The sequence below is a fragment of the Pongo abelii genome, chromosome 9 (genome assembly GCF_028885655.2).
Source record: "Pongo abelii isolate AG06213 chromosome 9, NHGRI_mPonAbe1-v2.0_pri, whole genome shotgun sequence".
Lineage (NCBI taxonomy): Eukaryota > Metazoa > Chordata > Mammalia > Primates > Hominidae > Pongo > Pongo abelii.
In genome coordinates this window covers 73,748,930-73,763,796 of record NC_071994.2, presented here as the reverse complement: position 1 = coordinate 73,763,796, position 14,867 = coordinate 73,748,930, and the positions used below count along the sequence as shown (strand labels likewise).

General features: G+C 45.3%; 2 protein-coding genes and 1 non-coding gene across 22 annotated transcripts in view; 2 read left to right on the top strand and 1 right to left on the bottom strand.

Moving 5' to 3' along the window:
- Positions 1 to 12,358, bottom strand: part of NUP98 (nucleoporin 98 and 96 precursor) — a 118,815-nt gene extending 106,457 nt beyond the window's left edge. For 6 of the 17 annotated variants that reach the window (XM_063728161.1, XM_063728162.1, XM_054525956.2 and 3 more), the window contains exons 1-2: positions 11,931 to 12,345; positions 1,814 to 1,917 (exon numbers count right to left, since the gene is read on the bottom strand). In XM_063728161.1, coding sequence (XP_063584231.1) covers positions 1,814 to 1,889 — 76 coding nt within the window. In that variant the 5' untranslated portion in view covers positions 1,890 to 1,917; positions 11,931 to 12,345. Of the gene's footprint in view, positions 1 to 1,813; positions 1,918 to 7,495; positions 7,674 to 8,356; positions 8,475 to 11,930 lie in introns of those variants that run through there. The other 11 variants (XM_054525949.2, XM_063728159.1, XM_054525954.2 and 8 more) reach the window with 6 other exon arrangements.
- On the top strand, positions 1,161 to 1,219 carry LOC112135603 (U7 small nuclear RNA). The gene has a single exon (XR_002916863.1). It is a non-coding gene; the product is annotated as a U7 small nuclear RNA (small nuclear RNA).
- The window catches only part of PGAP2 (post-GPI attachment to proteins 2), a 28,169-nt gene continuing 25,584 nt past the window's right edge, over positions 12,283 to 14,867 (top strand). Inside the window, exon 1 of one of the 4 annotated variants that reach the window (XM_009246762.4) lies at positions 12,283 to 12,530. In XM_009246762.4, the coding sequence (XP_009245037.1) occupies positions 12,389 to 12,530 (142 nt within the window). In that variant the 5' untranslated portion in view covers positions 12,283 to 12,388. The remainder of the gene's footprint in view (positions 12,531 to 14,867) is intronic. The other 3 variants (XM_054525968.2, XM_009246764.4, XM_009246763.4) reach the window with 3 other exon arrangements.

The following is a 14,867-nucleotide window of genomic DNA, read 5'->3' as shown; positions in this document are numbered from 1 at the left end:
ATACACGTTCAGGTTTCAACTCCAGAGATTCTAATTCTATAGTTTTTGATGAGAGATATATGGGAGGCCGAGGCGAGCAGATCACGAGGTCAGGAGATCGAGACCATCCTGGTTAACACGGTGAAACCCCGTCTCTACTTAAAATACAGAAAAAAAAAAAAAAAAAAAAAATTAGCTGGGCCTGGTGGCAGGTGCCTGTAGTCCCAGCTACCAGGGAGGCTGAGGCAGGAGAACTGCTTGAACCCAGGAGGCGGAAGTTGCAGTGAGCCGAGATCGCGCCACTGCACTCCATCCTGGGTGACAGAGCGAGACTCTACCTCAAAAAAAAAAAAAAAAAAAAGAAAAAAAGAAAAACTTCCTCTGTTATTAATTTTATTAGGTATGATAGAGGTTTGTTAGTTATGCTTCTTAAAGAATCCTTAGCCCAGTGCCGTGGCTTATGCTTGTAATCCCCTCGCTTTGGCAGGCTTAGGCGGGAGAACTGCTTGAGCTCGGGAGATGGAGACCAGCCTGGGCAACACGGCGAGATCTCACCTCTACAAAAAATTTTAAACATGAGCTAGGAGGCCAGGCACAGTGGCTCACACCTGTAATCCCAGCACTTTGGGAGGCCGAGGCGGGCAGATTGCTTGAGGTCAGGAGTTTTAGACCACCCTGGCCAACATGCTGAAACCCCATCTCTACTAAAAATATAAAAATTAGCTGGGCATGGTGCCGTGCACCTGTCATCCCAGCTACTCAGGAGGCTGAGGCAGGAGAACTGCTTGAACCCAGGAGGTGGAAGTTACAGCAAGCTGGGAAAAATGAGCCAGGCATGGTGGTGTGCAACTGTGGTCCCAGCTACTTAGAGGCTGAGGTATGAGGATTGCTTGGGTCTGGGAGGTTGAGGCTGTAGTGAACCATGATAGTGCCAATGCACTCCAGTCTCCGTGACAGTGCAGGATCCCATCTCAAAAAAAAAAAAAAAAAAAAAAAAAATCATCGATTAGAGAAAAGTTTCTGGGATTTAATTTATTTTGTTAAGATGCTCTCCTCCCCCTGGAAAGAAAGAGATACAAACAAGTCTGGGAAAATGCTGATTGTTAAAGTTGGGATATAAGTACATGAGAGTTCATTATACCATTCTTTCCAGCCTTGGATGAGTATAAACATTTTTAAAGAAGTGTCACAGCTCTTTTAGGATTTGTCTAGCAGGGTTTCTGGTTTTTACCGGGAAAAAAAAATTTTTTTTTTGCAGGGGGGTGGACTTTCTGGTAAAAAACAAACAAACAAACAAACAAAAAAAAAACCTCCAAAAAAATTTTTAACAAAAAGTTTAAATGTAAATAAGGATTGCTTCAGGCAATTAGTCATATACGATACTGGGTAGGAAGGGAGGTAGATCTCTGGAGGGTTGATGGGGATTAGACACTTCCACATTTTAACATTTCTGTGACATCTGAATGTCACATCATGTTCACAGGGTAAATTCCAGGGCAGTTATTTCATAACTGCATTTTAGACTTCAACATTAAGAGAATTATTTTCTGGTCTGAAAATTAGTAACAAATTATAACTTTCTGTCAACCAAAATAATACAAATATTTTAAGTATCTTCTACTGACAATCAGAAGAAGGCCATGAAAACTTAGAATTTATTTCTACTTTCTTAAAAACTGTTAAAGAGATCTTATCCTAGTTATTTTTTCAAGACGACTTTGTTATAAATACAAAAGTACAAATAAAATTCCCACCTAAAGCTTATCAGAGTGGATTTGTTCTTAGTAAGAGGAGATTAAGGTTTCCCCCTCTTTTGTCCTTTTTAAAAACTTACTCTGTCCAAATGTTGAAGTTGTGCCAAAGCCACCTGTGCCACCCCCAAAGGGTGTTCCAAATGATTTGTTAAACATCTTCAAAATGAGTCTTTGTTTCAGAAAGCTGGGAAGAAGAAAACATTATCACTCTCTTAAAGACCACAAAATGGAATATAATTGTTTTAGAAAATCTATCATTCCACAAACTTAGGCTTATTCAAACTATAGTATATACTCTCATTCAAAATCCTCAAACTGTATGATAAAATAAACCTTGTAAAATGATCTTTAATCTACAATGTTCCTGAGCTGAACAGTAAGGTTAACTTCATGTGAGGTTAAACTTCAGACCCCAACATGAACCATCCATTTAAAACAATGTTTTCAATCTTTTTTTTTTTTTAACCTAAGTCCCCTTTTTAATCAATAAATATTTCAGGTCTACAAGGCAAGATGTTTATATGATCCACATAGGAGGTTATGAATCATATCCATCAAAAATTATAACCACAGTCTGCTATCCCAACCACCTAAAAAGCTAACTTTTTTGTCAGGTTTTCTTTTCGTTTTTTTTTTTTTGAGATAGAAGGAAGTGCAGTGGCTCACTGCAACCTCCTCCTCCTTGGTTCAAGTTATTCTCCTGCCTCAGTCTCAGAGTACCTGGGATTACAAGCGTGTGTCACCATGCCTGTCTAATTATTTGTATTTTTAGTAGAGACAGGGTTTCACCATGTTGGCCAGGCTGGTCTTAAAAAAACTCCTGATCAAGTGATCCACCCACCTGGGTGCTGGGATTACACCACCAAAGTGCTGGGATTACAGGTGCGAGCCACCGCACCCGGCCAAGGCTTTATTTTCCATAGTTTGCATTAAAAAGTTTCTTTCTCCCCTACCTTCGAGGGATATAAAACATGGTAATAGTAAATGTTTTTCAAATTATGAACGCCCCACCTTCTATCTCTAAATCCCAGAGATTCTGGTGCCCTGACATTCTCTTTGAGATTACGTTTTAAGACTATTCTCTATAGTCCCCTACTTATCTATCTTCTACTTCTAAGATTACAGAAAACCTTTGATGAAAATCCCTCACCTCTGGCCAGGCACAGCGGGCTCACACCTCTAATCCTGACAGCGTGGGAGGCTGAAGCGGGCTGATTGCTTGAGCCCAGGAGTTCAAGACTAGCCTGGGCAACATGGTGAAACCCTGTCTCCACAAAAAATCAAAGTTGGACTGGTGTGGTGACACGGGACTGTAGTCCCAGCTACTCCGTTGGCTGAGGTGGGAGGAGTGCTTGAGCCCAGAAGGTGGAGGTTGCTGTGAGCCATTATCAAGCCATTTCCCTCCAGCAAAGGTGATAGGGTGAGACCCTGTCTCAAAAACAAATAAAAAAACCCTCACCTTGGCTGGGCGCGGTGGCTCACGCCTGTAATCCCAGCACTTTGGGAGGCCAAGGCGGGTGGATCACCTGAGCTCAGGAGTTCGAGACCAGCCTGGCCAACACGGTGAAACCCTGTCTCTACTAAAAATACAAAAATTAGCCAGGCGTGGTGGTGCATGCCTGTAATCCCAGCTACTTGGGAGGCTGAGGCAGGAAAACTGCTTGAACCTGGGGGGCAGAGGCTGCAGTGAGCTGAGATCGCATCATTGTACTCCAGCATGGGTGACAAGAACGAAACTCTGTCTCAAAAACAAAAACAAAAACCCTCACCTCACATAAATTATTTCACTCCTGTATCCAAACTATGGACCTGGTCATTTAAGGAACTGGACCAAACTGTTCCAAGAACGCCTACAAAGAAAAGTTTGGTTCCCCGTCTGAATAAAAATAGCTGCATAGTTTACTCAAAAGAGCTTTCCCCCTCCACAAATTTTCCTTAAATTTAGATGCCTGCTACCTCTTATCTGCTAGGAGACAATAAATAAGTAAACTACTTTCAGTATAAAAACTCTGAAAACAATCACGCTCATCTGGATTTTGTGACAGGTATGATGATTTTTCTATTATAGCCACACAATGTATGTAAAGAGTAGTCTTTTCTTCTAGGAAACTCAGGCCGTGCTCATATAATAGAATTAAATATTGCATTTTGAGGTCTTCCCCAAATTCTAGTGTCCCACTAACACTTCTAGTCGTTCTAATACCCAAACATTTTGTGCAACACTGAAAAAGATAAGGCTGTCCCTTAAATAAATGCTTTACAGAAATATTCTCTCCTGAAATTTCCTAGGAAAAAAAAATTAAATACTTAAGTTCTTTATCTCAATATCCAAAAACTGAGTAACTCCTTTGATTAAACAAAGCTCACTAAAACCAGTGATTCTAGAGGGCCACATCAGAATTAGGTGGCAAGCTTTTCAAAATACAAACTCCAGCTGGTTACAGTGGCTGACGTCTGTAGATCCCAATGCTTTGGGAAGCTGAGGCAGGATGATCTGCTTAAAGCCAGACCAGCTCGGACAACACAGCAAGACTCTGTCTCTATTAAAAAAAAAACAAAAAAAACCCAAAACAAAACCGAGGCATGGTGGTGCACACCTGTATGTAGCCCCAGCTACTAGTGAGGTTGAAGCTAGAGAATCACTTTAGCCCAGGAGTGCAGGCCTGCAGCAAGCTACAATGGTGCCACTGCACTCCAGCAAGCAAGCAAGCAAACAAAAATACAAACCCCCAGGCTCCATCCTAGAAATATTGAACCAAAATGTCTATGGCTGGGGTATAGACATTTGCATTCAGAAAAAGTTCAAGTTACTCTAAAGCACACCCTTGGCTGGGCGCGGTGGCTCACACCTGTAATTCCAACACTTTGGGAGGCAGAGGCGGGAGGATCACCTGAGGCCAGGAGTTCGAGACCAGCCTGGCCAAAAATACAAAAATTAGCTGGGAGTGGTGACAGGCGCCTGTACTCCCAGGTGGAGGCGCCTGTACTCAGGAGGCTGAGACAGGAGAATTGCTTGAACCCCAGAGGTGGAGCTTGCAGTGAGCTGAGATCGTGCCACTGCACTCCAGCCTGGGTGACAGAGTGAGACTCCGTCTCAAAAAATATAAATGAATAAAATTAAAAAAAAATTAAAAATACGGTTGTGGCAAAAAAAAAAAAAAAAAACAACCAAAAAAAACCAATGGATTTTTGGCTTCTCATGAAAAACCTGATAATTAACCAAACTATGACTGTAATCACTTCATGGCAATGACAGGCTGAAGCTTAGTAGCAATTCCCTCTATCTACCTCTCTTCTGTGAGAACATGCACTCTCCAAAGTGCCACAATACCCACCCAATATCACTCATTTACATCAACTGCCTGGTTCCTGTGGGTTTTCAGTTTGTGACCACTGACTTCATCAGAAAAAGAACATGTAACATTTTACTTCCTCTATTAACAATAACAAGGCTGGATGCGGTGGCTCATTCCCGTAATCCCAGCACTTTGGGAGGCCAAGGTGGGCAGATCACTTGAGGCCAAGAGTTTGAGACCAGCTTGGCCAACATGGCAAAACCCCGCCTCTACTAAAAATACACAAATCAGCTGATAGTGGTGGTGCACACCTGTGATTCCAGCTACTCGGGTGGCTGAGACAGGAGAATCGCTTGAACTCAGGAAGCAGAGGTTGCAGTTAGTTGAGATCATGCCACTGCACTCCAGTCTGGGCAACACAGTGAGACTCTGTCTCAACAAACAAATAACAAAAGATCTAGATAATACAGATATTTGCATTACTATTTTCCATTCCGTTTGGATTTTACTCCAAAAATGTAGTAAAATCCATTAAAAAAAAAAGTAATCCTAGAGACAGAAATAAACCCATTAAAGTTTAAAGGCATATCACATTTGAGCCTTTATCCTTTCAAATATGTTAAACTGGCCCAAGCTGAAACCCCCCCCAAGAAGAAATACAAGATAACATTTGAGTTTTTACTATGTCCCAGGCACTGTTCTAATGCTGTTTATGAATTATCTCATGTAAACCTCCCAAGAATCCAATGATGTAGGTATTTTTCTCTCTATTTTACAAGGAAGAAATTAAGGCACAAGAATCTATTTGCCCAAGACAAAGCTATTGTTGACCCCAGCAGCCAATGCTTCTAGAGTTTAGAGCCTAGAGCTCCTAGAGAAAGAACACTGCCAATTAAAGGGAAATGACCTTGCATTCACTATAAATGAATCAATGGTGTGCAAAAATGCTGGAAACTCAACATGAATCAAAGCAACAACCCCAAATGGTGCTGAACCAACACTCACTGAATTCTTCACTGTCACCCATTTACAATATAAAAAATTCCACTTTCACTTAAAAGGGTCCTTAATGAAGCAGCAAAAATTATTAGTTGTATTATTTCTCAACACTACAGCACAATTCTTTTTAATTCGGTATTGGGAAATACTCAAAAACTTCTGCTTACTGAAATACAAAGGATATCAAGGGGCAAACCACCTGTGATTACTTTTGAAAGCTAAATGTAGTTGTTTTTCTCATGGAATACCATTTTAATTTTTTTTTTTTTGAGACGGAGTCTGGCTCTGTTGCCCAGGCTGGAGTGAAGTGATGCAATCTCGGCTCACTGCAAGCTCTGCCTCCCGGGTTCATGCTATTCTCCTGCCTCAGCCTCCCAAGTAACTGGGATTACAGGTGCCCGCCACCACGCCCAGCTAATTTTTTGTATTTTTAGTAGAGACGGGTTTTCACCGTGTTAGCCAGGATGGTCTTGATCTCCTGACCTTGTGATCCGCCCCCCTCAGCCTCCCAAAGTGCTGGGATTACAGGCGTGAAATTAGCCAGGCATGGTGGCACGCCCCTGTAGTCCCAGCTACTCGGGAGGCTGAGGAAGGAGAATGGCGTGAACCTGGGAAGTGGAGCTTGCAATGAGCCGAGATCGCGCCACTGCACTCCAGCCCGGGCGACAGAGCGAAACTCCATCTCAAAAAAAAAAAAAAAAAACATGTATTCACCACTATCAGGTCATAAGCTTCTCAATTCTTAAAAAGACTTATCTGATGAGATGGGTGGAAACAGAAACAACTGTATAATTAAATTTGTCAACATTTGGAAGATCTGGGCCAGGTCGATGGGGCTCATGCCTGTAACCCAGCTCTTTAGGAGGCCGAGACGGGAAGATCACTTGAGGTCAGGAGTTCCAGACCAGCCATGGTCAACATGTTGAAACCCCATCTCTACAAAAAATACAAAAATTAGCCAGGTGTGGTGGTATACACCTGTAGTCCCAGCTACTCAGGAGGCTGAGGCATGAGAATCACCTGAATCCGGAATGCAGAGGTTACAGTGAGCCAAGATTGTGCCACGACACTCCAACCCGGGTGACAAAGCGAGACTCTGTCTCAAAAACAAACAAACAAAAAAAAACAACAAAAAAAGAAGATCTGCATAACTCAGTAAATCAATAATTTCAAAACCAACACACGTTATAAAATCACAGAAGTGTAAAGGTACATTCAAAGTACAACACAGACCAATGGTTTTTAATACAACAGAGTACAAAAGTTCAATGACACAGTTTCAGATTCCATACTGTAATGAACCTTTAAAAAGGTCTGAGGCGGGGCATGGTGGCTCACGTCTGAAATCCCAGCACTTTGGGAGGTCAAGGCAGGCGGATCACTTGAGGCCAGGAGTTCAAACCCAACATAGCGAAACCCCATCTCTACTAAAAATACAAAAAATTAGCCCAGCGTGGTGATGTGCACCTGTAGTCCCAGCAACTCAGGAGGCTGAGGCAGGAGAATCGCTTGAACCTGGGAGACGGAGGTTGGAGTACGCTGAGATAGCGCCACTGCACTTCAACTTGGGCAACAGAGCAAGACTCCGTCTCAAAAAAAACAAACAAATAAAAAGGTTTGACTGTAGTGTCAAAGAGCAGTTAGAATTATCTGAAAAGGCTATTAAAATACTCTTCTCTTTTCCAACTATGTATCTGTATGAGGCTAGATTTTCTTCATATTCTTCAACCAAAACAACATACCATGTGTCAGAATGCAAAGACTGGTACATTTAGAGGTCTTTTTTTTATGATATGGAGTCTTGCTCTGTCACCCAGGATGAAGCACAGTGGTGCCATCTGCGCTCACTGCAACCTCTGCCTCCTGGGTTCAAGCAATTCTCTGCCTCAGCCTCCCAGTAGCTGGGACTACAGGTGCATGTAACTGTGCCCAACTAATTTTTGTATTTTTAGTAGATTCAGGGTTTCACTATGTTGGCCAGGATGGTCTCAAACTCCTAACCTTGTGATCCACCCGCTTCAGCCTCCCAAAGTGCTGGGATTACAGGTGTGAGCCACCACGCTCGGCCAGCTACCGCTATATTTTTAAGAATTTTTCTTTCCTTACTAAAAAAAACTGCAAGTATTTCCCATTACACTGAATTAAGTACAAATTCTTCAATGTGGTAATTATGGCTGGGCATGGTGGCTCACGCCTGTAATCCCAGCACTTTGGGAGGCCGAAGCAGGTGGATTGCTTGAGGTCAGGAGTTCCAGATCAGCCTGGCTAACATGGTGAAACCCTGTCTTTACTAAAAATACAAAATTAGCTGGGCATGGTGGCACGCACCTGTAATCCAGCTACTCGGGAGGCTGAGGCAAGAAAATTGCTTGAACCCAGGAGGCAGAGGTTGCAGCGAGCCAAGATCACGTCATTGCACTCCAGCCTGGGCAACAAGAGCGAAACTCTGTCTCAAAAAAAAAAAAAAAAAATTATAAAATAAATAAATAAATAAATAAATAAATACATTTGAAATACTTCCACTAAAGTAGGAGTCTCAATCAAGGGCAATTCTGACAATTTCTTCAGACATTCCTGATCATTACAACCAGCAGAGGATGTGTTATGGGTATCTAATGGGTAGAGGTAGGAATGTTGCTAAATATCCTACAATATACAACAGAGACCCCACGATAATTATCTGGCCCAAAGTCTCAAAAGTTCCAAAGCTGAGAAACCTTTCTCTAGAGCCATACTGTGCCAAATACTTAGGGTCAATTTCAAACAAAAAGAATGCACCAAGTTCTCAGGAAATGTTTACCTACCTTGCCTCTAATACGTACTGTTTTGTTTTGTTTCAGAGTCTCGCTGTCGCCCAGGCTGGAGTGCAGTGGCACCATCTCGGCTCACTGCAACCTCCACCTCCCGAGTTCAAGCAATTCTCCTCCCTCAGCCTCCAGAGTAGCTGGGACAACGGGCGCGTGCCGCCGCGCCCAGCTAATTTTTCGTATTTTTTTTTAAGTAGAGATGGGGTTTCACCATGTTGCCCAGGCTGGTCTCAAACTCCTGAGCTCAGGCAATCCACCCGCCTTGGCCTCCCAAAGTGCTAGGATTACAGGCGTGAACCACCACACCACGCCTTTGTTTTGTTTTGAGACACAGCCTCACGTGGCTTCCCAGGCCGGAACGCAGTGGTGCAATCACAGCACTGCAGCCTCAATCTCCCGGGCTCTGGTGTTTCTTTGATTTCAGCCTCCTGAGTAGCTGGAGTACAGGTGCATGCCACCATACCTGCCTAATTTTTGTATTTTTCATAGAGACAGGGTTTCCCCATGTTGCCCAGGCTAGTCTTGAACTTCTGGGCTCAGGCAATCCACCTGCCTTGACCTTCGAAGTGCTGGGATTACAGGAGTGAGTGACCATGCTCAGCCAATACTTATCCTGAAATCTCTGAGTTTCTTAGTTCCCTAACCTTTCAACAAATTGCATAACTCCATATAGTCTCATTATTGGAAATTAAACATTAGTGCCATCATTCTTTACTTTCCAGGTTAACTACCACCACATAAATCATATTACAAGAAAATAATATAATTTTTCAAAGCTGTAAATTTAGTTCCTTAAAAATTCTACTTGCTCTTAGTTATCTAGGACCTAGTAGACATAAACAAAGTCAGGTACTGGCTGGGCACAGTGGCTCATACCTGTAATCCCAGCAATTTGGGAGGCTGAGGTGGGGGATGGCTTGAGCCCAGGAATTCGATACCAGCCTGGGCAACATTGCGAAACCCTGTCTCTACCCAAAAAATACAAAAAAATATTAGCTGGGTACGGTGGTGCACACCTGTGGTCCCAGCTACTTGGGAGGCTGAGGTGGGAGGATTGTTTGAGCCCAGGAGGTAGAGGCTGCTGTGAACCAAGATTGCGCCACTGCACTCTAGCCTGGGTGATGGAGTGAGACCCTATCTCATTAAATAAATAAATAAACAAATAAATGTCAGGGACCAAAGTATCACATAACATATAAACAGCAGGAACCATCTTATCTGGGCCCCATATTTCAGGAGCCTCTCTATTGACTACTGTTAGGTATAACTCCTCCATATTTGTCTATTCATTCAAGTAAACACACTTACTGAGGGCCTACTATGTGGCAAGCAACTGGACAACAAAGATAAGATGAAAATATTTTACCAGCCTAATAAAAAAAACAGCTAAAATAAAAATGATATGTGCTATAAATAGAAGTATCAAATAAGTGTTATGGAAGCTTGCAGAGAAGAGAATGCCAAGAAAAGCTTCCCAGAAGAGGGTGATGCTTGAACTGAGAAAACGTCACGGAAAACATACCCTGTTCACGTTTTACTATTTATTTAGACTACGATTCTCTTCTGCACTACTAGTTTTGAGTTTATGCTTTGTCATCTATACAAGAGCAAAGTAACAATCTTACTGATGTGAACAGAACCAAGGGTCGACTAATTCAATTTCATCAAATCTGAAGAGTCAAAAATAATAATTTTACCCAAGCATTTCCCAGTACCTTTATCCTGTCCAACCTCTAGTTTTGGTTTTTAAGTACCCTAACTTCCTCCACCAGGTAAACATACTGTAACCCAGTTAATTCGAGTTTCTGTTTGAATTGACAAGACCGTCACAGGGAATGATCACTGCTCTTTTCTCTCTTTATTCCAGTTAGCTTCTTCCTCCAAAACGGAGTTTTATTTCCTCACCTTATTCTACTATAATACTTCACTTTGAATTCTGTACCTGAAAAGAGCCATGAGTTCCGAGGTACAACTACTACAAACGGACTCCTGCCTGGCTTTCTAAGTCTTGTCAATATTTCCTGCTTTCTATGCCAGTACTGTTATAAATCCCTAACTGACTCCGAGTCCTCATCAGCTGACACAAGTCAAAAAAATTCAGATTTAGAAAGGGAAACAATGGCTTGTAGTTTTATCGATTTGTTTCCGATACATAACAACGCTGACATTCTTTAACCATCTTCTAAGTTTAGTTCTCAAGGTCTAGGTTAGGGTACCACTAACGAAGCTTCCACCTTACCCGTGAACAGAGCTGGTAGCAACTAAACGGAAAACGCTGTGAAGACTGTATCTACGTTTAGCTACCTAATGTCCATGCCGCACCGACCTCCTAAAGGGAATTCTTAATAATGGGAGACTGAAATATCCAGGGAGGATGAGGTAGTAGAAAAATTTTTAGACTGTCAAAGATCTGGCATTGGCTAATCCTGCCTGTTACTCCGGACCTCGGTTTCCCCATCTACAAAACTGATGTAAGGTAGGCGGATTGACTTAAACAATTTCTAAAGTCCTTATGGCTATAGTAATCCAGAAACTCAATCTTTCTCCTCATCTGGCTTTTACACTGAACACGTGGGAAAATAGAAAAGAACCTTTTGCTCCACCGAACCGACTCCTATTCTCAGATATTATCTTAAAAATCTCCCAAACTTCGGACTCACCATAATCCTCGGGGTGCCCACTTCCCTTATGGAGAAGCCAAGGCAAATAAAGCCCAGGCCCACATGACGGTCAAGGAAGTGCGGGGCAGACCGTATTCAGGGTCTCAAGGCGCTGACCCCGGAAAGGCCAGCCCACCGTGGGGTTCCTACACCACTGAATGAATGAGTACAACCAGACAAACGCCCACTCGCGTGGGCAGCAACTGTAGACCTCCAGGCCTAGACCCCACTGATATCCATTCTCTCCCAGGGCCTCCAAACCCGGGCCTCCCGGCCTCCGGGCCCTCAGTACCGCCCCTCTCTGAGGCCAGAAGGTCGCGCCGCGGCGCGAGACTTCGAAGCGGAGAGGCCCTGGGACGCCCCGCGCGTCCGCCCGCCTGGAAGGGAGGAGAAACCTGCCGGTCTCGGCCGCTGCAGCTCGGGCTCCCGACTTACCGCGGTTCGGTGAAGAAGGGGAAGTGTCAGGAGTCCGGGCCCAGGCCCGTATGCCACCCGCCGCTCACAGAGCAGCGCGCGGCCCCCACGAAACCGTCGCCGCCGCCGCCCCTACCACCCCTGCTACCGACCGCCGCTTCGGGCGCAGCGCGCAGAGGGCCCGACTGCGTCACACGCCGCCCGGCGTCAGAGGCTCGTTGCGAGCGCTCCGCCCTCGCCGTCCGCGAATTGGTGCATGCGGCCGCCACTCTGGGTCGACCCTGTTATTCATTGGGCAACGCGTCTTTTGAAACCGAACGTGAGGGGGGAAGGGGCGAGAGGGAAGAGGAGGGGCACAAGGAGTTCGGGGAGGCACAGGGTAGGAGCGGTGAGAGGGCCGTGGAGTCCCGCCCCTCGCCGCCGCGGTTGGCGGGAGCGAGTCGTGACGTCACACAGGGCCTCTCGAAGTGGGCTTGTGAATGGCTAGATTGGGAAGCACCGGCGGGGTGTCGGGAAGAGTGGTGACGCAACATAGAGACTCCGCCCCCTTCCTTGGAGCGCTGCGACACGGGCTGAGGGAGCTCGGGCCAATCAGAGGGACGGCCCCAGAATGGCATGGTAACTATTCGACCCTTTCCTTGCCCCGGTCCGCGGGCGCTGCTGGGAAGGCTTCCTAGTCTCTCTGCCCGCACTTCCTGCCCAGACCACGTGCGGAGCCTGAGGGCCCTCTTGGAAGGTCTGTCTGTCCAAAGAGTTTGCCTGAGGCTGCTTCAGGGCCCTAAATCCTGACCCTATTCTCTCCTGACCCATGCTTGCCCCAGCACATTCTTTCCCTCCCTGAATTTCTAGGATAGACATTAGGAGCATTAGAGATGCCCTAAGGGACTGTCCCACCAAAGGGCCTGGTACAAATGAGGATTGTTGGAACGTCTTTCCCAGCTGCACGTGGAGAATCCCTAATTCTTTTTTTTTCTTTTTCTCTTGAGATGAAGTCTCGCGTTGTCGCCTAGGCTGGAGTGCATTGGCGCAATCTCGGCTCACTGCAACCTCTGCCTCCCGGGTTCAAGCGATTCTCCTGCCTTAGCCTCCCAAGTACCTGGGATTACAGGCGTCCGCCACCAGGCCCAGCTAATTTTTGTATTTATAGTAGAGACGGAGGTTTCACCGTGTTGGTCAGGCTGGTCTCGAACTCCTGACCTCAAGTGATCCACCCGTCTCGGCCTCCCAAAGTGCTGGGATTACAGACGTGAGCCACCTCGCCCATGAACTACTTTTTTTTTTTTTTTTGAGATGGAGTCTTGGTCTGTCCCCTCTTTCTCCCAGGCTGGAGTGCAGTGGCACGATCTCGGCTCACTGCAATCTCCGCCTCCCAGGTACAAGAGATTCTCCTGCCGTAGCCTCCCGTGTAGCTAGGATTACAGGCACTCGCCGCCGCGCCCGGCTAATTTTGTATTTTTAGTAGAGACGGGGTTTCGCCATGTTTGCCAGGCTGGTCTCGAACTCCGGAACTCAGGTGATCCGCCCACCTCTGCTTCCCACAGTGCTGGCCTTACAGGCGTGAGCCACCGCGCCCAGCCGAACCCCTACTTATTCTTAAAGGACGGGTATTTCAAATGTTCCCATCTTCTCAGTGATACATTTGCCAAGCTTTCCCAACGAGTTGAGCTAATGCTTGGGCAGGCCTCTGTTAAAGCGTTGTCACTTTGTATCCTATTATTTACCCTCGGTTTTCTGTGCCTTGGGCTCTTGGAAGTCCTCCTGGGGCCTCGAGTGAAAGGTGGGCATTTTCTAGAAACTAGACCTGTTTAGTGACTTAGAGTCTCATAGCAGGAGCTGTGCGCAGAAAGCAAAGCGTATACTGGCCGGGCTGGTGGCTCACGCCTGTAATCCCAGCACTTTGGGAGGCTGAGGCGGGCAGATCATTTGAGGCCAGGAGTTCGAGACCAGCCTGGCCAACATGATGAAACCATGTCTCTACTAAAAATACAAAAATTGGTCAGGCATGGTGGTGGGCACCTATAATCCCAGCTGCTTCTCGGTTTGCTGAGGCACGAGAATCGCTTGAACCAGGGAGGCGGAGATTACAGTGAGCGGAGATCCTGCCACTGCGCTCCAGAGTGATCTCAAAAAAATTTTTAAAAAAACCTCCACCACTACCTCTTTGTGAGACATGAATGCAAAATTGAACTGGGCTTTACCTAAAATGTAAATGAGTTTAAAGCCATCTGGGTTTTCGGTGATGGCAAGGGATTAGAGATAATTGATTTGTTTGTTTAAAAAATGGGAGACTGGGAGTGGTGGCTCACGCCTGTAATCCCAGCACTGGGGAGTTCAAGGTAGGAGGATCACTTGAACCCAGGAGTTCGAGACAAGCTCGGGCAACATAGTGAGTCCCCACCTATACAAAAAATTAACCAAGGCCAGGTGTGGTGGCAAGCGCCTGTAGTCCCAGCTACTAGGGAGGCTGAAGTAGGAGGATCGTTTGAGCCCAAGAGGTTAAAGCTGCAGTGAGCTGTGATTACGGTCACGCCACTCCCGCCTGGGCAACAAACAGAGGGAGCCTCCAACTGGGGGAAAAAAAAAGGTGGTGGGTTGTAAAGATGGAATAAGATGGTGGATGGAAGAAACATGGTACATTGTAGGTGCTCAGTAGATACTTGAAGGAAGAAGAAAATCAATATGTGGTTGGCCAAATAGTAAAGTTACTTTAAACAACTGACTGCAGCCATCTTCCCCCAACTCCTCCATCCAAAACACCCCTCCTTTACAACCACACTCCCTTGCCTTTGCTGAACTTTAGAAAGTCATTAACTCTCCCTAGATAGTTACAGTAGCTTCATAACTGCTCTCTAGAACATTTGATTTCTTGCCCATTAATCTCCAAGCCCAATTATTTTTAAGCCTCTCCTCTACTGACTTATTTTGGTGTCCCTAAGGCAGGGCACATAGTTGGTACAC